The sequence below is a fragment of the Tachysurus fulvidraco genome, chromosome 18, assembly GCF_022655615.1.
Source record: "Tachysurus fulvidraco isolate hzauxx_2018 chromosome 18, HZAU_PFXX_2.0, whole genome shotgun sequence".
Taxonomy (NCBI): Eukaryota; Metazoa; Chordata; class Actinopteri; order Siluriformes; family Bagridae; genus Tachysurus; species Tachysurus fulvidraco.
The window spans coordinates 10,817,457-10,840,280 of NC_062535.1; the positions used below are offsets into that span (position 1 = coordinate 10,817,457).

At 39.6% G+C, this 22,824-nt stretch overlaps 1 protein-coding gene across 1 annotated transcript; it reads left to right on the forward strand.

The window, feature by feature from the left end:
* The first annotated feature begins 313 nt into the window (after positions 1 to 313).
* Positions 314 to 20,861, forward strand: kpna3 (karyopherin alpha 3 (importin alpha 4)). The gene is made up of 17 exons (XM_027156128.2): positions 314 to 482; positions 7,893 to 7,937; positions 13,005 to 13,094; positions 13,335 to 13,364; positions 13,508 to 13,560; positions 13,691 to 13,786; positions 14,688 to 14,773; positions 14,881 to 14,967; positions 15,357 to 15,526; positions 15,723 to 15,767; positions 15,868 to 15,999; positions 16,781 to 16,909; positions 17,258 to 17,362; positions 17,499 to 17,570; positions 17,665 to 17,827; positions 18,251 to 18,345; positions 18,478 to 20,861. Exons 1-17 carry the CDS (start codon positions 414 to 416, stop codon positions 18,574 to 18,576), a joined length of 1,566 nt encoding a protein of 521 aa, XP_027011929.1. The 5' UTR covers positions 314 to 413; the 3' UTR covers positions 18,577 to 20,861.
* Positions 20,862 to 22,824: the final 1,963 nt, after the last annotated feature.

Below are 22,824 nucleotides of genomic sequence, written 5' to 3' on the forward strand. Positions count from 1 at the left end.
CTCATTAAAAAGGGAGTTATTTATTATTCTGAAAAAGTTTCACGGTTTCAGCGCTTTGCTCCTCCTCTTTACTCCTCTGCTCCAGCCCCATAACGTTGTTACGTCGAGTTATTTTCTTTTCCCAATTCCTTCCGACTAATCCCGCCTCCTAAACCAGGATTGGAGTTGCTATTCCACTTCCTGCGTTTTAATTGGCTACCGGTTTATACATCTGCGCACGAACGTAAACGGTCCAATCGAATTCAAGCTTGGTGCACCCAATTAACGTGGAAGAAGGCGGGACTTCACTGAAAAGCGGTGGGAAGAAAAAAATAACGCTGTCACGTCTATTCGCCCGTGGTTCACTTCTCGAGTTGGGTGTCTGAGCGGAGCTCCGCCAGTCGGACTTACACACGGAGAAGACGCACACAGCCATGGCAGAAAACGCCGGCTTGGAAAATCATCGCATCAAGAGCTTTAAAAACAAGGGCCGAGATGTCGAGGTGAGTCAGAAACCGTGTTGTTGCTGCTGCTAGCTGATCTGATTCACCGCAGTACTGATTAGCATTAGCTTTTTTTTTACTCCGATTCTGAGGTGATTTTTTGAGCTTGAATCCGGAATCTGCTTGAGTGTAACACGCGGCCTACACGGAAAGGCCTCATTTACACTAATCATACATCTCTAGACGTGCACAAGCAGGACTATTTGCTGTTAAACAAGGTTAATAAAACGGAATAAGTTGTTATTTTGTCGATTTGTGTGTGACCGTTGAGCTCGAGCTGCGTTCGCAGTGACCGTTGAGACCGAGTTTAGCTTAAAGCGGCTAACGCAGATTAGCTAGTTTACCTCGTAGCCGGTTACGTGGTTAGTGAGAAAGAGAGAGTTAGTGTGAGTGATTTAGAAACCGTGTAGTTATTCTACATGTCGAGGTTTTCATAATAACACCGAAGCAGATATGAAAAGGAAAGCGTTTGAGCCGGTGAGCTTAGTAGCTAACCTGTTAGCAGTTACTAACTAGTACCGTTAGCTTAATGAAATGAGCGGCTTGGGGAAGTTATTGGTTCAGCTGTAATGATTCAGTGCTAGTCATCAAAAGCTTAAGAGTCTCGACACTGCCAGAAAGCCACGGTCACAATCTCCTCGGTGCTTAGATCGTGTTCTCTCGTAAGTCGCTCCGAATGAAACCTAACCGTCTGCCAAATGAATAAATATCAAGGCTTTTACCGATGAGTCGATTCTGATTCGAAGGAACCGAGCGACTCTTTGAAAGCTTCTGTTGTCAAGATATGGAAAATAAGAGCCGCGATGGACGGTATGCTTTCAGATGAGTTGTATTTTGTGTCCGTGTATTTAGAAACAATCAAACTGGTGTTATTGATGGTTTAAAGACTCGATATGATCCAGCTTTGCTTTGCAGCTCAACCGTGCTTCTGTAGTAGAACAGATTACATATTTAGCTGGTTAACATCGTAATTACACCAAATCCTACATTTACACTAACGCGTGACAGGTTCGTTTTTCACTGTATGAACTGTAATAAACAAGGATTTGAATTGATGTAACAGTTCCATCTAAATGACACAGTAAATCAACCAATCTGAGAGAATGACTCAAATGATTCATCAGACCAATCCTGTGCCATGTGGTCCGACGTTTCTTTAGTTCACCCAGACAGAGCTTAGTAAAAAAAAAAAAAGAAGTATTAGACATTTAAATGGGATTGAAAACATACAACCCATGGGTTATATATTATCCAAGATGTCCTATATAGAATCATTCTGAAGAAAAATAAAGCTTTAAAAGAAGTAGCAGAGCTGGTTAGTTATGTAACATGTTTATCAAACAACTAAATTTCGCTCTACATTCGTAGTCTCTACACACCTGTGAGAGAGACCACAAACAACTTGTCTTTTGTACGAAGGATGTAGATTAAGGAGATTTGAACCTGATGTAATGTCCTTGTTTTCTATTTTTAGTATTTTTAGGTTAGTTCTACTGAGCATCTTGAATATTGGTGGCTCTACATGCTACATAACGTGGACACTGTTTCCACAGGAAGTAAACATCATCATTCGTGTGTACAACCTCAGCAAGCATCGGTACAGCTTACATGCAAGAAGGCGTGGAATTACAATTCCTGTCTATTGTATAGCAAGTTTAAATGTGACTACAAAAGTGCAATAATTTCTTCCCATTTCTCAACAATGTGTGTGAGAGAGAGAGAGAGAGAGCATGGAACCTGTTATAAGTTGTTTGAGTGTCTATACATTGGCTGTATAGTCAGTTATCCGTAATAGTTTGAAATATCTTATCTTTCAGCAATGGAGTGAAATCTGGTTCATAATTGTTTCTAAAAGATTTTATAGTATCTGTACATCATGAAGCTCTTCACGTAGGTCGGTAACATAAACACATTCCCGTCTGTAATAATTTATTCCTCATAAAGATGCATACGTACACTGTAGAGCTTAAGTTACAAATACATTCTGTATTCATGAAGAGTTTATAAACTTGTTCTGCACAACGGAATATTTTGCATGAATTCCCTTCATTATTAAGTAAATTGTGAGAAGGTTTTTTTTCTCATCACCATGTCGGGGTTCTTGCTGGTAGCAATCACACAAGCTACAAATGCGCTAAAAGAAGACTAGATGTATTCTGTGTATCTGTATGTGTATCTGTGTATTGTTTCTGTCTGCAGTAACAAACGAGAGGTTTGTTTTTTGATGTGTACAAGCTACTATGCACTATGAAGCAAAAAAAAAAAAATCGCTCTTCCTCTTGTTTCAGCTACAGTATTTCAGGAATTCAAGTTGCAGTCCAGTTCTCACACAAGTCACATCAAGATGCTTGAGGAAATTTCTCTGTGAAAGCTCATTATTAGTTTGCTCTTTAATCTGAGCACCCGGAGTTCACAAGCTAGCATTTTCACCGTGTGTGCAGCCTTGTTGAGATCACGTTGACAGCCTGGTTGAGAATCGCTTACATAATTATGAAATAAAGCTTTAGCTGAACAAACAATAATTAACTGATGATTGACAGTATGTGGAGACTTGTTTCGAATTAGGAAGTAGCATTGTAATATTTTATTTATCGAACAATATATTCAGAAGGCTGCATATATTTCACAAGCCAGTATAGTAGCATCCTTACGTACTAGTTCCTCGGTTGAAAAACAAACAGGATGCCTTGTGAACCAAACCCTTACAGCCTGTCAAATATTTTTAAGCGGAACAATACAACAATTTAACATTAGGCTGGTAACAGAAATGCATGAGAAACTGGTGCTTTTTTATTTTGCTAATTATATTTTAATTATATATTAAAATTATATATATATAATATTTTAATTATATATATTATATAAAACTTTAAAAAAAAAAAATGCTCCCGTTGCACCCACATTGGTGTGAATTAATTGATGACCGAAACTTTTTCAAATTGAATCAAATCAAGCAAATCATGGCTCAAATGGATTTACAGTCAGCTAAGTCAGTTTACAGTCAACTCTTCTGCAATATTGGATAGACTGCCCTGTATTTATTGCTGTTGTGTTGCTAACAAGGTGAAAATAATCACAACAGAGCACCACCCTTAGTGCTTGTAATGGCCGGGGTTACGAAGGACCCATAAGGTGATGTTCAGGAGCAGAGAAAGCTTTAATGTATAAGCCATAAGCAAACGATACAAGATTCAAATCTTGATTAGCACATCAGGCGTGTGTTCACAAACGATCAGCAGTCTCAAACACTCACGTTCATTCTCTCAAACACGCACAGATATGCACACTGTGCCATTATGTACAGCTCAGCAGTGCCAAGCTGTCATGTCACTAGGGGAAGCTTCAGGCTTCTGGCTTATGGAGTGTTTCCCAAATGCTTTGCCCTGCTTTCAGCCCACTTCTCAGTCTGACTCATCTCACTCGCGCACACGCGGCTATATACAGTATTTAAACGTTATGCCAGGCTGAAGGGTTGCACTGATGCTTTGTGCACGTGATTAATGTGTTAACATGCAGCTCTCTAAATAAGCTCTGCTAAATATTATTTAGTAATAATTATTAGTAGTAATTATTATTAAACATTATATTCATGGTCTGTATTTACTTCATTTCCATAAATGAGCAAATCAGTTGGTTGGAGCTATGGACTGTAATCACGTGACGTCTCTTCAAGCTAATACACATCTCTGTTGTAGTGACCCTAGTCATGACTGGGAGTTATGTGTGGAATTCTCAGTAAACATGTTCTGTTTTTTACTCTGACTTCTTAACAATCTGCTTTCCTTTTGTTTTTTTGTTGTTGAATTTTTTTTTAATAACAGATGAATATATATCACTGCATTGCAAATGATTTCCTTAAATGTTCTGGTATCTCTGAAGCTGATGTCGATATATGAAAGCTCAGATTATGGTTGATTTCAATATACATTTTTAACAGCAATTCTGACATCAGAGCTCAGGTTGACTTGTATCTAAAGGAAGAAACTTTTATTCAATTTAATATTATTTCTATAGCAATTGCTACAATGGATATTATTAGCTTTAATAGCAATAAAGAAATTCAGAATATAAATAATAATGTCTTTACAGGATCAAAGATGTGCTAGCTAGCTACATCAGTAATCAGTCATTAGCTAGCCTTAGCCCCTGGGTTCACGTTTCTCAGTTGCCTAGCAACCGTGTTCTCACAACTTTTAACCACTTGACCAGCGAGTTTGTTTTTCATTTCTACTTCGAAAACACAAATTCCATTTAGCGTTTTTCTTTTTTTTGTGGTTGTTGAAAGGCTGCAGTTTGTGATTAATGAACCGAGCGAATGGCCGTTCTGTGCTTTTTACCACAACACAGATTAATGCTAACACACTTCTCCTCAGGCGGCTGGACATTTCATTGTGATGCTCCTAAAGATGTCCAGATTCTACTTTTCTTTCTGTCTGTCTCTTTCTTTCTATTACTTTGTCTTTCTGCCTTTCTTTCTATTACTTTCTTTCTTTCTGTCTTTTTCTCTCTCTTTCTGTCTTTATTTCTTGTCTTTCAGCCTTTCTTTGATTTTTTTTTTTCCCCCTCTCTTCTGGTCTGTTCTTTCTGTGTTCATGGCATTTGGATTGCTTAAGTCAGTGCTTAGGCTGCAGTGCTGTAACCTGAACTAAGATGCCCAGTCATAAGACCAAAACCCGATCTCTCCCTCTGTCCCCCTTGTGTGGAATCTCCACGTGTTCATTCCCGTGTTCTCCCCCCTGAACCAGCACCTAATACCCGCCGCCACCTCTTTTGCTCTTTTCTCTTCAGTTCTAAACAACTGTACATTGTTGATAAGCTCATACACTAGGTTGTCATCAGCCACCTTGTCTTTGCCAAATGGAGCTTTAAAATAAATAAAGAAACATTTTAAATGTGTAGTGAAGTGCTTAGTTTGCCCCCGGGTCATGTGAATTGAAGCTGACAGGAGATATTATTCATTTCCTGCAATGCAGAGCTGTCATTCCAGCAATACTGTGACGGGCTACATTAGAATTTAGAACTAGTCTTAAGTCAAAACTCTCTAGAGAAGGATTGAGGACTGTCATAAGACATGCATTCACCAGACAAAGCCACATTTTACCCCAGAGCCATATCAGCAAACACGGACTGATATTGTTTATTCGCCACTAAAACGTGCTGCTCAATTTTCATGATTAATTCATATAAATGCCATTCATCTATCCATCCCTACATACATACATACATACATCTATACATACAGTATATACATACATACATCCCTACATACATACATGCATACATCTATACATACAGTATATACATACATACATCCCTACATACATACATACATACAGTATATACAAACACATCCCTATATATATATATATATATATATATTTATATATATATATAAATAAATAAAGTGGGTCAAGGTAAACCGGCAGCTTTATCATTGACCGAGCCTTTGAGTAAAGAAAGGTGTTACTATAACTTGGGGTTGTTACAGGTTTAAAAAGCCAGCTGACCAACTGTATGTAAATTATATTTCTACGTCAATTCACTAGTCAATTGTAATTTCTGACCCCGGCTCTTTTGACCGTTGACTCCACGTTTTTTTTCACGATGTCCCTGTGCTCATAATTTGTTAGCAACAAGCTTGGCTGCTCTCTCAGATGAATGATGTGTGCTTTCTTTTTCAAACAGCAAACTGTACAGTCAAGTGTTTTTAACATAAACAAATATGTCAGTGTTCTAAGTCATAACTTAAAGATCATGCTTGTGTATACAGAAAAACTAGGAAGTTTTGTTTGTATCGGATGCTGTGCCGATTTGACGTCACGCCTTAAAAGAGGAAGGAAATGGAATAGTTTGAGAAGAGCACTTCATGATAGACTTCTCTGATGTAGTGGCATGTCGTGATATGACCGAGAGCTACGGCCCCTATTTGCTCTGTCGAGAAAGAAGGATTCGCCAAGTTGTGCAAAAGCAGCAATGACGCCATTTGTAACAGAGTGCAAGCAATGTGGTGTTTTTTTTGATAAATATCTCTTCTTGGTTTATGCTTTATTTAGAAAAATCTGTTTGCACTTTTTGCAGTAGATGGTGCTGTTACCATTTTTGCACGTCTATTTCCAAATACATGTCTAATGAACAACTTTTAGAAATAAATGAATAAATAATCTTTCAGTTCAATTCAATTGAAGCATACATAGTGCACTCGCACTACCAAACGACTTTTAAGTACATAATGCTGTAAAGCTTTCTGTGATTTGTGCATGAACAAGTTGCATAAAGAAGTGCAGAATCATCAAGTTTACAATGAAGCTTGATGCCAAAAAAAACGTAGAAAAGATCGGACGCTGCCATCAGATGGTGAGGAAGACACTGTATGCAGACTGACATTTGAATTTCATGCGCACAGGTTTCATCAACTTTCTTTTTTTTTTTTTTAAGAAAAGAGGTGTGCGTGTGTGTGTGTGTACAAGTCCAGTAGGCACTGTGCAGTTTGCTGCTTTCCAGTTCTTATAGGAAATGTGTAAAAGTAATACTCGCTATGTGAGCATGAATACTGAGTGAACCGAGCAAATCACTAGTGTGAATGTGAGGATTCTGAGCGGTTGTGCTCAACATGCGTTTGGTGCAATAGTAGCTGCTCGGTTTATCCAGACTTGCGCGACTGTGGGGCTTCTCGGGTTGCTATGACTACGGCTGCCGGTTGCCTCTTTGTTCTGTGAAGTAGCCAGTCTGGGACTTGTTTTTCATCTCATTGTGGATGCAGCTTTACACCTCATTTGTTATAAGCCTCTCTTGCCCCGGCCTGGACTGGTTTTAGTGATTCATGCATATTATGAAAGCGCTGCTCTGTAAAATTCTCTCCATCTCGAATAGCAAAGCTTTCCCTGGGCACTTCATTTACTAAGTCATAATTGTACGACTGTGCGTTTTATCCCCTCTTCAACTCTGAACAGTCTATAATGTGTTTTGTTTTTGTTTGTTTTTTTCCCCGTTTGTTTTTCCATATTGATTTTAGTTCTTTTTAGTTCAGTTTAGTTCATTGATTAGATGAACATCATGTTAGAATATCACCGTACGCTCTGCTGTAAATAAATGATGCACTATCAGGAGAAAGTAAACAGACAAACTTCCAGGTTTGTAGGAAGGGGAACCTGCTAGAAACGTGTCTCGTTGATTTACAGACTGGACAGTTTTATGGCGGAGTAGAAGTGTTGATTATTTTATATCATGAATCACTCTGAAAAATAAGTAATTCCCTCTTCTTCGCTTTTCCTCTCTGCTCTTCTCTTATCTGCTAAATGAAGCACAGATTTATGTAAGGAATTCCATGTAGAAATTAAGCTTCTGGTTTTTTTTTTTTTTTTTTTTTTTTGAAGTTTTAGCATTAACACTCTGCTGTTTCTTCTCTTTCAGACTATGCGAAGACATCGTAACGAAGTAACAGTCGAACTAAGAAAGGTAAGTAAACCTTGCAGCTTCCTCAACAAGGTTCAGAAAGGATTCATTAGTCTTACTATCGAGCACAAGCGTAAACTCCTGATATTCTTGCTATGGGTATTTCTTTTCTCATAAATGTCAGGCTCATCCGAGTGCACCGAAGTCTGTTTTATGCTAGTTGCCCCACGACTCTGGGTAAAAATAGAGCATGTTGTGACCTCCCCTTGTTGATGTAAAAGCAGTGAATCATTAACTGTTTCTGAGAGAAAAAAATGACCTCGGATGTTATTGGAGAGCCTGAAGTTGGGAACCTGAGGCTGATCACAATTTAAATCCTATTCACCTTTTCACTAGTGTATATACACCCTTGGATTTTTCTTTCTTTTGCTAAAATCCTTCCATGTGTTTAATTAGTTAGCTTAATTAAACCGACGTAGGTTTGAAGGGATTTTTTTTTTTGAAGGCTGATCAGAAAATTTATGATTCAGTTCCGCTCCATTTGGGTGGAGGCGTATGTGGGTGGATGTGTAGGTGGGTGAAACAGGAGAGACCACATAGGGTCCTTTTAATCTGAGCTCGGCATGAGTCTCCTCAGGTATCTCGTACACTTCGGTTTGTGACAACAGACTGTGTGGTGTTGTCTGGAGTTTGTGCTTTATTTCAGGCTTACAATAAAAGGTTATTAGGTTGGTTTTCATTATTTTAGCAAAAGTCTGCGAAGCGAGTACACGTCTGACATTAAAGGGGCTATAAGTAGTTTTGAAGCGGCAGTCTCGGGTCTTAACTTTGCCTGAGAGATATTACAAAACCACACAGGATTGTTCCATTTGGGAGGCTTCATTGCTATTGATTATTGGCTTGTTTTTATTAAGTAAGAGAAAAGACGAGTATTTAAGCAGATTTCTTGATATAATTTCTGGAGGCTACAGTAAAGACGGCCGATGTTCAGACGCAGCTTTCAGGGCCGCTGCGATTGTCCATGACTTCTAAGAAGCCGATGAGAGAACGATGAGTACTGTGGAAAAGAAAAGGGTCCAGGAAAGAAAATGGCCAAAATGGGTTCTGGAGACAACGAAAAGATGTAAAGGGTTAAGATTTCTCTGTGAAGAGTTCTTTTGCACAGTAGGGTTTGTTGATTTGATATCATTATGTTAATATGTTGTGCTTATCATGGTATCGTGTTGTGAGCTGTGCTGTTTGTTGGTTATATGACTCCAAATCCTTCCCCAGAGTGTAGTTTTAATTCAGATAAACAGGTTTACACCAAGCTAGTGCTACAATTTGTGATCCAGACTCTTGGTGTAACTTTAGGTCTGCACTTCTCACTAAATTTTAATGCATCAGCTTATTACAATGTAATAGACCATTAGTTTGTAGGTGTAAGATTTGGCATGTTCAGGAGGACATAGAATTTTATTTATTTATTTTTATCCTTTTGCCTCAAATTATTCTCAACCTCGAGTGATCTGGAATTTTTTTTTCTTTCTTTTTCATTAAGATGTTTTGTGTAAATTTTTTCTGTCATTGAATTCAGACCCAGCGCAGCGGGAGATCACGTCAGAAAGATGACAAGACCAAACTCAGTTAATTACTAAAAATAATTATAACACACTGTGGCAAGAAACATAACTAGACTGGCGTAAAAACTTAATTCTCATTCATCCATGTGCTGTAACTGGTCTCAGGACGTGGAGTTTGATCAGAGGCCGCATGATTTATCAGCGTCTACCTTTAATCGCAATCACAGTTCACCTCAGACCGCTCCTTTAATCAGACTGCAATAAAATGATTAGACATCTTACTTTTGTGTGTTTTGAAACAAGGCAATTGTTTCAAGATCTTGAAGGTTTTCAAGGTCTCTTCAGTTCTTTCTTTTTGTTTACTGCAGCGTTGTTTTACAGCACTTTTTTTTTTTACTATTTGTATTAAGCTGTAGTGACACAGTTCAGTTCAGTGCAGTGCATCCATGATAAATACGGATAGATTACAGATCTGAAAACTTGAGTTTCAATTTTAAAACGCTCTCTCTGCACAATAGCATATTGAAAGGTTTTGAAATTTAGTTTTTAAAGTTCTGGCTGCTTTGTTTCTGTCAACATTTAATCTCTGAACACGTGCAGCAATGTTGAGAAAAAGCAGAGTTTTTAAAACAAATACCGAGCTGGAGATCTTGCTGAAGGTAAACAAGGCTATAAAGTTGTTTTGAGTCGAATGTCTGCATCACATGGTTAACAATGCATCTTTGTTTTGGAAATATCTGTTATCTAAGTCCACACTACGATGCAAATGCTGCATTTACAACTTTGTCTACTTGGGAGAGTTTTTGGTGGACAAAAAAGCTGCAGCCTTGTGGTTGGAAGGTCAGTCAGGTTAACGTTAACTTTAATCATTCAGATTGATGTGGGCATGGCCTGAGTCTGGAAAACTTGTTTTGAATTAAACCAGATTTGTTGAGGCTTACTGAAATAAAGCGTTTTCTTATTCCGAACGTTTATATCCTTATAGCGGGCATTTTACATCTTTCTGTGTCTGGTACCTTCTGGAGTTCTCCTGTTCTCCTTCTACTGTGAATGTTTTTCTCCTTGATGTATTCCCTTCCCAGCCTGGACCTCTTTAGCACTGTTGCTATTGGAGCCTCATCCCAATACTTAGGTACTTGTTTTGGCCCAAAGCCAGAATGAGGACCCTTTGCAATGCTTCATGGGGGTATTTGATCCTCTCTATTGTTCACTTCAATACAAATTTGTTATTATACCACTACAATGTAATGAACAGCCTCCTTGCTGCTCTCTTTGGTGCAGAATGCATCTTAAACTCAAACAGCACATGATATCCTGGATGCATTACTGTAGTGCAACAAGTGCAATACCAGACCATGACATCAGTGCATAACTATGCATGAATATTTAAAAAGTGCAAGTATATTGTGTATTCAGAAGGAGGTGGAGGTAATACTGTTGCGTGACATATGGTTGGGTTAGTCAGGCATGATCGTCGCTTACAGCACCGATTGCATGAATGACAAACATGTTGCACAATATTGGCTAAGTGGATGACAATATTGCAACAGTTCTAATTCTGACCAGCAGCTTGACATCTTAAAAAGCAGTGTCTGTAAATGTTCTTTATGGTTGGTAGAGCTTACCAGATGATGCAGCAGGCTACGCAGTGCAGAGCATTGTGGTTAGAGACAGTGGAGTTGCTGTGCAGTTCTGTTGTAGTTGGTCACTGTGTTCTCCACATCAAAAGAAATTGGTGAGGATGTGGTCTGTAGTTTGATCTTCCATATCCCCCTGAGGAAATGATGCCATTGGTGAAGATGAGGACAGGCCATGAGAAGCCTTGAGTTGCAACCTTAAGCAGGAAGCTGTTTCGTCTCTGTGCTTCACACACTCACTGATCAACACCTAAAATCTTGCTGAGCTGGATTTAGGTTGCAAGTTATTCTCAGCGCACAGGTTTACTAGAAAGTTTACTTCCTGCCTGTAGGTGGGCTCGTCACAGGACATTAGTGAACAGAGTACACAGCCCAAGAATTCAGGATGAGTGTTGGATGTGTGGTCAGCCATCATGACCGACTGAGTGCAGCCACTGAATATGTTCAAGATCCAGAATACATCAAGGCATAAACGTTTTTGCATAAACATTACACTTGTAAAATGGTTGAGTTTTTGCTGAGGTTGTCTTCTGTCAGACAAACTGAAGTGAGCCAGGTATGCTGACGATGATGTGTGCCATGACTAATCTCTTCGCTTCATGTGATTTGAGTGCTAGTCATTCAGACAGCAGACTCGTTTGATGGGAACAGTAGCTTCGGCCATATAGATGTTTATCATCACAGCCTTCTAGCTGTTCTGTGCTTGTTCCAGCCTTCCGTGTGCTCACTGTCCTCAGGCTCATCTTATATGTGGACAGTGGAAACATCAGAGGATCTTATGGCTGTTGGAATCAAAGTCCGCCTAAAATGTTTTGAGTTAATTCAGCCATGAGCCATGAATCAGACTTGAAGGAGTCTCCAAGCTGCAGCTCTTTGCAGACCTTGTTTTCGATGTTTGCTGTTTCAAGCTCTTTTTCATTGCCAGTGCTGTGAAGCTCCAATGATTTATCCAGACTTCACTTTTCTTCCAGTCAGTAAAATTGTTATACACATTTGTCTACGAAGCCAGTAAGCAGTAAAGTATACTTGATAAAGTTAATGCATCCCTGGCTAGCAGCCTCTTTGAACGATTTCCATTCCTCAAGGACAGGTTCAGGTCCAAGCCTTCACAGTCTTGCCTGTAGACTACAAGTGATGGAGCTGCAAAAACAGAGGTGTCCTGATTGATCAAAGTTGGGGTGGGGGATTTCTTTGTGGCAACATAGGCCTAACCAGGGCATACAGACAAGAGAAAAATGACAGCCGGTTCATTGAACTCACCCGCTGTGAGTACAGTAGTGTCCTGAATCTGCAGCCCACAGAACCGTTCCAATCTCGCAGCTGTTTCAGATGTTGGACTAATCGTTGCTGGAGCATGTTTTGACAGGAAGCAGGATTTTGAACAGCAACCAGGCAGTGTTGAGGCTAATAGCAGATCTGTGAAGCAGTGGTTTCTGGCTATAAAAGGCTGTTTGGATGAAAGAAAGGGAATGTGGATGCTTTGCGTGTGTAGTACAGAGGAAGAACTCTCCTCTAAGCTCAGATTCCCATCAGCAGTAAGATCACGTACCATACAGTAGACCCAACAACGCACCCTGAAAGAATGGCGAATAAAGTAATTACGTTATTGGCCAATAAAATCAACCCATACTAAGGATTAATCTGCATCAGTGTCTTTTATGCCAATAAACCAGTTAATGTTTTGTTTTTTTAAATAAATATATTTTTTTTAATTGTGCTGGGTTTGCCTTTATTTTTAATTAAGAAAGCTGTAATAGGAAACCCCGTTATGATCAATGGATCAGTGTTGGAAGTTCATTCCATTTATACCAGTGAGGTTTGACTGCTTAATTGTTCCAGTGGATCAGTGACCATATAAATGTGCACACATTTGAGCAGCATTGTAAGTATCCCATAAATAATCACCTGTGTTCTACCGTTCTCCTCTACAGAACAAGAGAGATGAGCACCTACTGAAGAAACGCAACGTTCCCCAGGACGAAAGTCTCGAGGACTCGGACGTAGACGCAGACTTCAAGGGGGTGAGGATCTCCTCCTGTCTTTTCTCACACTCGACTCTTTCCTTACACTTTCTGCAATTTTATCCTCTCGTCACTGGTTTCCTCTCCCTGTCCGTTTTCTGTCTGCAAGCTGATGGCAGTAAAGGTTACATTAATCTTGTGGTGTATAATCTTTTTGTGACCCTAGATGTTTGTCTGAAATCATTATACCTAATCATAATATTTCTCCCTGTTTTGTTTTTCTCCTTTTTTGTATTTTAGCAAAATGTAACACTAGATGCCATCTTACAGGTAGGTGCTTCAAGAGTTTTGTCTGGTTGAGAAAGTTGATGGATGGTGGAACATGATAAATGCAGCACAGTCTGTACTCTCTACCTCTATAGCTCAACCTTTTGCTCTCTTTCTGCCTCACCTGGTTTCCCTCTTTCTTTTAGAATGCCACCAGTGACAACGCAGTGGTACAGCTCAGCGCTGTACAAGCAGCCAGGTTAGAATTGTGTGTTTGTTTGTTTGAAGAACCTTGCTAATTGGAGGATCAAATACTGATGTGAATGTCACAAGCGGGCTGTTTTATTGCCTATACCATGTTCTGAAGAATGTGATCTTTCTGTGAGCAGAAAACTACTCTCGAGCGACAGAAACCCTCCCATCGATGACTTGATAAAATCTGGGATCCTACCCATCCTCGTCAAATGCCTGGAGAGGGACGACAAGTAAGTTTCCCAAATACACCACTCCAACATATCAGGCTGATTGGATAAATGAGATGGATGGATGGATAGGTGGAAGAATGGGCAAGTAAAACAGTGGATAGTGTAAGAGAGTGTGTATTTGGAGCGTGACGAGATTGAGTGTTCGTCATTCTATAGTGCTTTTCAGGCTTTTCTCTCCCCTCCCCCAGCTCTCTCTCTCTCTCTCTCTCTCTCTCTCTCTCTCTCTCTCTCTCTATGTTTCAATGTCTCTTGTTTTGAATAGGTATCATAGTATATATGTATGTTCTCTATCACCAGTTTGACAGTTTATTGAAGAAACAGTACGTTATCATAAATACAGCATTATGCTAATTTGTATTGTCCTACCAGACCATTGTTTAGCAGAGGAACCAGTCGTTTCCTCTGTAGCCAGACGTATGTGGACATCTGTCCCTCACACCCATATGCAGGTCTTCCCTTAACTGGTTCCACAAGGTTCGAAGCACACTATTGTATATGATGTCTTTGTATAATTTAGTATCACAGTTTGCCTTCAGTGGAACTAAGAAACCCAAATATGGAGGAGTCCAGCATGACAATGCCTCGTGCACAGCTCTCAACCTACTACTGCTACTTCCTGTACGGTGGCTTGTGTGAACACCAAGCATTAATTAGCATCTATAATAAGATCCTCATTATGTCTAGTATCAGAAGACGATTACATCACCATTACAAAACCGTGATGGCGAATAGGTTTTCTGTTAGATTCTAGGATTAAGTGAATTTAGTAAAAGGTATTCTCGATCCTCATATTGTTTTTGGGTCTGTAGGGAGTCTGGAGCTGCTCCTGATCTTTTGATCTCTTTCACTGGGTCATTTCTCAAACTGTCTACGCTTTCTTTTTTCTCATATCTCTCTCCAGTCCTTCGTTGCAGTTTGAGGCTGCCTGGGCTTTGACTAACATCGCGTCAGGGACCTCGGCACAGACGCAGGCTGTAGTCAAATCCAGTAAGATGGCTGCTTTCCAGGCTCTGAGCGTTTCACTCAACTATGTGAACTTTCATTTCAGCTGACCTCTCATGCTTGCTTTTTTCATTGTGTGTGTGTGTGTTTAGATGCTGTCCCCTTGTTTTTGAGACTGCTGCATTCCCCTCATCAGAATGTGTGTGAGCAGGCAGTGTGGGCTCTGGGCAACATCATTGGTAAGTTATCACCTCTCGGATGCCTTGTACTTTAGGGGACTGACAGTAGATTAAAGATTCAGCTAGCTAGTAGATCATTTGTTCGTATGAAGAATCTAACAGCACAGGGACAAGAAGACAGACCTGAGTAATACGTCGCAGTCTGGGAATTTAAAGGTTTATTTAAAATAATTAACAAACTAAAGTTACGAATGTCTTCAGAAACATGGTGAAACTACTCCTTTTATTTATTTTACTTTTTTTTTATTTTTGGGCATGGTTTGAGTCTAGTAGAGTATATTTGTCCTTTTTTAAATTGTGTTAAACAAATTAATTAGTTTACATAAAACCAGACTTGGGAACCAAATGAAAAGAGTGCAAATTTGTGCACGTGTGTTTGACCTGTATAGGTGATGGGCCACAGTGTCGAGACTATGTCATTTCACTGGGCGTGGTCAAACCCCTCTTGTCGTTCATCAATCCCTCCATCCCCATCACTTTCCTGAGGAACGTCACCTGGGTCATTGTCAACCTGTGCCGAAACAAAGACCCGCCCCCACCCATGGAAACAGTACAGGAGGTGTGTGTGTGTGAGAGAGAGAGTCTGTTTGGTCTTTAATATTTATTGTAATATGGGTCGTGCTCTGCGTTATCACACACTGTTATCCTCTTTAGAGACGAGACGAGCGTTATCAAACCACTTCCTGTTTAGAACTCGTTAGGTGTCAATCTATAAAGACTAGTCAGATTAATACATCAGTCTTTCTCTTGAACAGATCCTTCCTGCCCTTTGTGTCCTCATATACCACACAGATATAAATGTAAGTACGTTCATTGGTTAAAAAAAAAAATGACCGAGGTTTGGACCAGACTAAGTGAATACTGAGGTTTTTGTTAAATTCACTTTCTTTTTCTGTTCAGATTCTTGTAGATACAGTATGGGCTTTATCATACCTAACAGACGGAGGGAACGAGCAGATACAAATGGTCATAGACTCAGGTGTCGTCCCCTTCCTTGTCCCCCTGCTCAGCCACCAAGAGGTCAAAGTTCAGGTAAATAAACAGAAAAATGATCTGTAGTATGACAATTAAAAAAAAAATGCCTTCACATTTCCATATAGATCATTTTAGTAACTCCTTTTATTCAAGAGCAACTTAAAGAAGTGCAAAGTCTATGTTGTGAAACAGATCCTCAAGTTTGATTCTTACTCAAAACTGTGAGATTAAATCCCTTACATAGGAGTGTCTTTGAGTATCAATACAGCGAAAAAGAAAATTGCATTTATTTCTCATTTGAATAGCGGTTACAGATTTTTAATTGAGATTAATGTCAATGATTTCCTCACATACAGTGATGTAATTTCTCCAATATTTCTGGTGCCCAAGACTCTGTAAATAGTGGATTTGGGTCCCTAACATCAGATCATGTTGCCTGTTATTTCAGAAACTCCACCTTGCTGTAGCGTTTAGAGCTTTTAGCCTGAGCTGTGTCAGGGTCAAACGAGTGGCGAACTCCCGGTATAGACAGCCGTTTTCCCTGATACAAGTGCAGCTTTCTATTTCCACTGATTGTTTTTTTCCTGTGAAATTAAATAATGGAATCTGTAACTTTTATATTTATTTTGTATAAACAGTTCTACAGTAATGTCACGCATACAAATACGACTCTGGGTGGTAAAGGAATGTGTAATTATGTCACCGTGTAATGTAAACATGCTAGAAAGACGCTTTGTAACAAAAATGAGTAAAGGGATTGTTTCTTTGTTTTGTTGTTTAAAGAAATTGCACCGTGATACTTATCTGCATGCTTAGGATATATTGTTCTCTCCCTCAGACGGCTGCACTGAGGGCAGTGGGTAACATTGTGACAGGGACGGACGAGCAGACTCAGGTGGTGCTCAACTGTGACGTGCTCTCTCACTTCCCCAATCTGCTCACACACCCCAAAGAGAAGATCAACAAGGTGCTTACAGTACGAGCACGACGTATATATACTTGCAATATAACCTGCAGTAGGAGATAACCCTTCTTTCATCTAGCCTATGAATTCTCATATTTGAACACTGGCTTTCTTTCCTCCAACTTTATTATTGGACTAAGACATCTGCAGGTCACTCTCCAGAGACACGTCCAGTAATTAGCCAGCATTTGAAATATGGTTTTATTTTCATTTATTTTTTCTGAATATTATTCTAATACTTTAAAAACATGGACTACGATTAGGATTTTTGGCCCCGTGTGTTTTAAAGATCTCCTCTAAGGATGCAAATGATCTGACTGCGTCTCTTTACACTCTGGTATTCTCCAACAGGAGGCTGTGTGGTTCCTGTCCAACATCACTGCAGGGAACCAGCAGCAGGTGCAGGCAGTGATAGATGCAGGGCTCATCCCCATGATCATCCACCAGCTGGCCAAAGTAAGAGACATAATTATCCTTCACCGAATCTACAACCGTGCCGTTCTCGTAATAATCTAACATCAGATGCTAGAAAGGTGCAGTTTGTATTCCATGATCCCGATGAATAATAAACCGATCACGTTTTTCTTTCCAGGGAGATTTTGGCACACAGAAAGAGGCCGCGTGGGCCATCAGCAACTTAACAATAAGTGGAAGGAAGGATCAGGTTTGTGTTAACTTAATGCACAGTGATTTATAAAGCACGGTATATCAGAACGAACACTAGATCAGTTCCTGTTCCTGTGTGCCCTGATTAACAGGTGGAGTATTTGGTGCAGCAGAATGTGATCCCGCCTTTCTGCAGTCTGCTCTCGGTGAAGGATTCACAGGTGGTACAGGTGGTCCTAGACGGGCTGAAGAACATCCTGATCATGGCCGGTGAGGAGGCGAGCACCATCGCTGAGATCATTGAGGAATGTGGAGGTAAATGGAGCACAGACGAGCTCACCTACAGGCTGGTTTAAGGGTTAAAGCCCTTGAACACAATATTTTATATTTCAAGAAGCTTTCAATAAGGCATCAGAAGGCATGTTAGTTCTTGGATCCTAGTTTAAGGAGTTTTTTTGTTTGTTTTTTAATAAATCAGGAATAATTGTGGCAGTGTTTGTTTCATTAAACATCACCTATTGGTCAACCCCAGTCTTTTTTTCGTTTAAATATTCATTTTAGCCAGTAAGTAAAATGTTAAACACCACATCCTGATTCTCAGCCTTCATGTATGCTGTGGTACACCTGCTGGACCAGGATGTTCCTTAAAATGTTCCTGAAGCTTAATGAAATTTCTCCTACTGTCTGCTGCCATGTGTAAAACTCATGCAAGGTTTAAACCTTATCTCTGTTCGTCAGGACTGGAAAAGATTGAAAACCTGCAGCAGCATGAAAATGAGGACATTTACAAACTAGCGTTCGAAATCATCGATCAGTACTTTTCAGGGGACGACGTGAGTATCTCGATGTGGCATTTTATTTAAACAAATCTTTATTTTCTTTGATGACGAGTCGGATATATGACCAGATTTCCATTCCATTCTCATAAGACAAAAATATTCCTCTTCCTCTTTTTATTCGATTAGATTGACGAGGATCCGAGTCTGATCCCTGAAGCCACACAAGGAGGCACGTTCAACTTCGACCCGACATCCAACCTCCAAACCAAGGAGTTTAAGTTCTAATCGAGCCAAGTTAGAACTCTAATCAGGCGGGATCTCCTGCTGCTGTCCTTCCCCGCCACCCCTCACCACGATCCAACCATCACCTATCAACCTGCAACTCACTAACCTGACAAAACAAATCACGATGCATAAAAAAACTACAGGTGTAATTTGCACTGAAGGATACGAATATCTCTCTTGAGCGTCACCCGAAGTCAGAGTGAAGTCTACACATTTCGCAAGAAGAGCGAGGAGACGACCTCTTTTAGTCACACTGCAATTGCCAAAAGGAAAAAAAAAAAAAATCTGCTGTTTTGCTCACTCGCACATACACAAAAACAGACTTGAGTCATATGTGTATCAACATTACTAGAACTTTCTATTGTTCTTCTACCAGCCATCATATCAACCGATTTGAAAAATGAGAGGGGAAAAGAAAAAAAAAGACAAAATAATTTTTTTTCCATCAGTAATTATTTCTCTCCTTCCAGCAAATTTCACATCACAGCCCTGATGTCGCAGTCGATGTTAATTCCAGAGCACTAGGACAGACACCCCACATTAAGACATCCAGCCTCTGCTCTGCTTAGCCATGTGGAACATGCGTCCCCTCCTTCTGAGGCGTCTATGGACTAGTCTGTGGTGCAGTTCTTTCAGCAAGCAGGGGTCAAGATATATATATATATATATATATATATTTTCTTCTTTTGTTAAATTGTGTGCAAATAGCATGTACGCTAGCACTGATCTGTCTTTTTCTTTTATGAAGTCATCATGAAACGATGCGTGATGGAAAGTGAAAATAACAAAATCAAGAAATCGCACACAACAATGTACATATTTTAGTTTACCCCAAGCGGATTAACTTAAAATATAAACGTCCCAACAAATTTTTTTTTTTTTTTTTTTTTTTTTTTTAATAATTAAATCATGGCATGGTAAACAGTGCCATGTGAAAAGAGGAACTGGTGGCAGGTGGAGTCAACATTAAACTTAGCAATTCTGAGGGATGCTACAGTCCCTGTTCAAAGTGTTTGTGGACTTTTACAACCGTGATGAGGTTCTGGATTTTTGAGTATCGCTCTCTTGACGATTCAGGATTAATTCTTCAATTTTTCTGCTTCAGAAACCAACAGATGTTTATAATAAGGACAAATGCCAAACGATCGACATGTTCACGCGCAATTTTAACAATTCTCCCCTTCATCACACATGGAGAGTATATATTATCTCTGTTTAAAAATAAAACACCACCATGGGCTTAAATCATCAGCAAAGCGAATCTTTGCAGAAGTGATTGAACTGTGATTATTCTTTCGTTTTCTGTGGTGGAGCTTCCACGTTTGCAGCTTTGATTCTGTCTTATATGCACATTTTTGTCATCCTTATATGAATATTATTATTAATATTATTTTGGCTAAATGTACTTGGAAAGCGACATTCGCTTAATATGTATACACAAGCAAAGGAAAGTGGAGCTCCACGGCAGTGCAGTTTCTGTTTGCTAGATTTATTTGCTACAAAACATAACTGTACAAACTTAAAAAAAAAAAAAGTATCTTGTGTAAAGTATCACAGAAAAAGCTGCCACACGTTTGACGTAAACGTTTGATGGGACACGTGAGAACAATAATAACATTGTGTTACTCATTCACAGTTAATTGGGGACTTTTGTATTCTTTTTTTTTTTTTTTTTTTTTTTTTTTTTTGTCTTTTTGTTTTAAGATTCAGTTTGTTTGTGAGGGCAAACATTTTTGTGTTGGAATGGGCTTTTTAACTTTTGTGACTGGACAGTTGTGTGTTTTTGTCCCTTAGCATGTAATTGTAAAGGGATGTATGGAAAAACAAACATTTACATTTGGACTAATGTAGTTGTGGTTTGGCTGCAGACTACTGAAGAGGATATGAGGACAAATAGCAGCCCTGGTGGGTGTTCTTTTTTTTTCTTCTTTTTTTTGGGGGGGGGGGGACTTATTCATTTATTATTGATGAACAAAGGCCTGCATAGGTGTGAAATTCATGAACTTATGTAGACACTTATTTAAAACAAAAAAAAACGAGCCACTTTAAAGATTTTTTTTGTCTTGTATCAGAAATGAATACAAGCTTATTGCTGGTTGCAAGATTTTTACTTGCTTAAGAAAATATGGGGAAAAAACTCTGAAAAAAAACTGCGACAGATCGCATTTTGGCCTCCGATTGTTTGTATCTTTTTATAAATTTTAGCATTGAAACACTCTTTAAGGTGGCTCATCGTATTTTTTTTCAACTCCTGTGCATATTAAAGATGAACGAGTTGAAATTCATTGTGCCTTTTTCTTTCATTTTGACTAAAAGGACTAAAAGCAGAGCAAATCTTAGTGCTAAGCAGTGGAGGTGTTTTTAAAAAATGGGGTTTGTCGGGTGTCATCTTTCTGCCTTTTTTTTTTTTCTTCTCCTTTTCCTCTTCCTTTTTTTTTTTCCATTGAGCCATTTTACAGCGAGGCTCTTTGCTGTGCTCTGGACTATACAGAAATTCTATTTCAATTCTATGCTGATTCTCCTGGCTGACTTGTAATTGTTCCCTTTCACTCTCCGCCTTCATTCACACGTTTTCCCCTATGCACTACCACGGCCCACAATTCCACTGCTATCCACCACTTTTACAAATCTCCATGGCAACACGACATCTTTCACTCCTCACTCCCTCAGGACGTGCTTTATGTATCGATTATTCTAACCAAAATAAACTTGCTGTTAGCCATCTGTTCTTTATTGCGCTGTCCTGTTTGATATGTTCAGTAGTTGCACTGCACTTTTTCTCTCTCCTGTGTTTGCATGTGGAGCTTTTAACTGTGTCTTAACAATCGGTTACCACTGTACACAATGTGGAACCTCTCAAAGTAGGAAATGTTTTTTCTTGCTCTAGTCCTTCAGCGTTTGTTGCATTTAATGATGCAATTTTATGGGGTGACATGGCTGCTGTCCAGGGTCCTGACCTATATTTTCCTCTCAAACAATATGGCCCATGAGTGTTACAATTGGTGTATCGATATATTCCCCAAAAGACCCAAGTCTATAAATATCTACAGGTTTTTGACTAAAGGATATGGTGCGTTAATGGTGCTGTACATTGTGACAAGCTCCATCTTGTAGCCTGAGTGTGTGTTTGCCCCTTTGACAGGTTATTAACTGTGCCGTGAGCCCCAGATAATTTCATTTTCTAGTTCCTTTTGGGTCACTTCGGTGGTACCAGGAATGTGTGTGGATGATTGACCAAGGAATAAAGATAGTCAAAGAGAATGTGTAGAGGAAATAGTGTAGAGGGACCAAAATTCTTGCTACAACCAACGCAACGAACCTCCGGCTTCTCAATCACCCGTCCACAGTCAAATTCAGGAGGTTTTGGTTTGAGGCAGGAATACAACAGAGGATGATGGCAGTTCATCACAGGTCCCTGTCCACACATCTACGCACTCTCGTGTGTATGAGCAGTTTACAACTAGATTTGTAAAATTCGTCGCGACAAACGATGTTGGCTTTGATGAGGCAAGTATTCGCAAAGGCCCGTGCTTTTTGGAGGTGAGTGGACATAAGGGTCAGTGTTACTTTTGGAGGCAAGTGGACAGAAAGATAGGGTGAAAAACATTTGGAGGCAAGTGGAGACGAGCATGTGACATCCGAATACTCCTGAGGAAGTTCCCCTCATTGGGCTGAGTGTTTTTGTGTCGCATGCCGATGTTGTGCATATTTTGGGGGTGGGGCTGCAGCACAACTGGAAGGCCAGTCAGTAAACCAATTTAAACTTTTGTTCAGTGTCACCCTAAAGGAGCTGGCCGAGTTCGGTGTAGATAGTTCTAAAGCTTGCCGAGTTATAAACCTCAAGTTTATAATGGGAGTCTATGGGGAAAAAAGGCCAATTTGAGACACGGTACCGGAATTACCAGTACTCGGATCGCTTAGAAAAATAATAGCAACAAACTTCAGACCAGGGTCTACAACATATAGCCCTAGGCCGCATTAAACTTTATAAATTTTTGTCTAAGCTTAAATAGGAAAACAGAATGTTGGCTTCTACAAAGCCAACATAATAACTGGTCTACGTAACCGTATATTTTATGAGGTGAGAGGAAACCCTGGCTGTGAGCTCAGGATTGAAACTGGGATCCTGAAGCCGACATCACCCCGTACTGGGAAGCTGGATATAAAAGGTCCTTGGTAATAAAGATCGTCCAGGAAAATAAATGGTTGTTTACTCAGGACCTTTTGGACTCATCTCTGATTTGAACA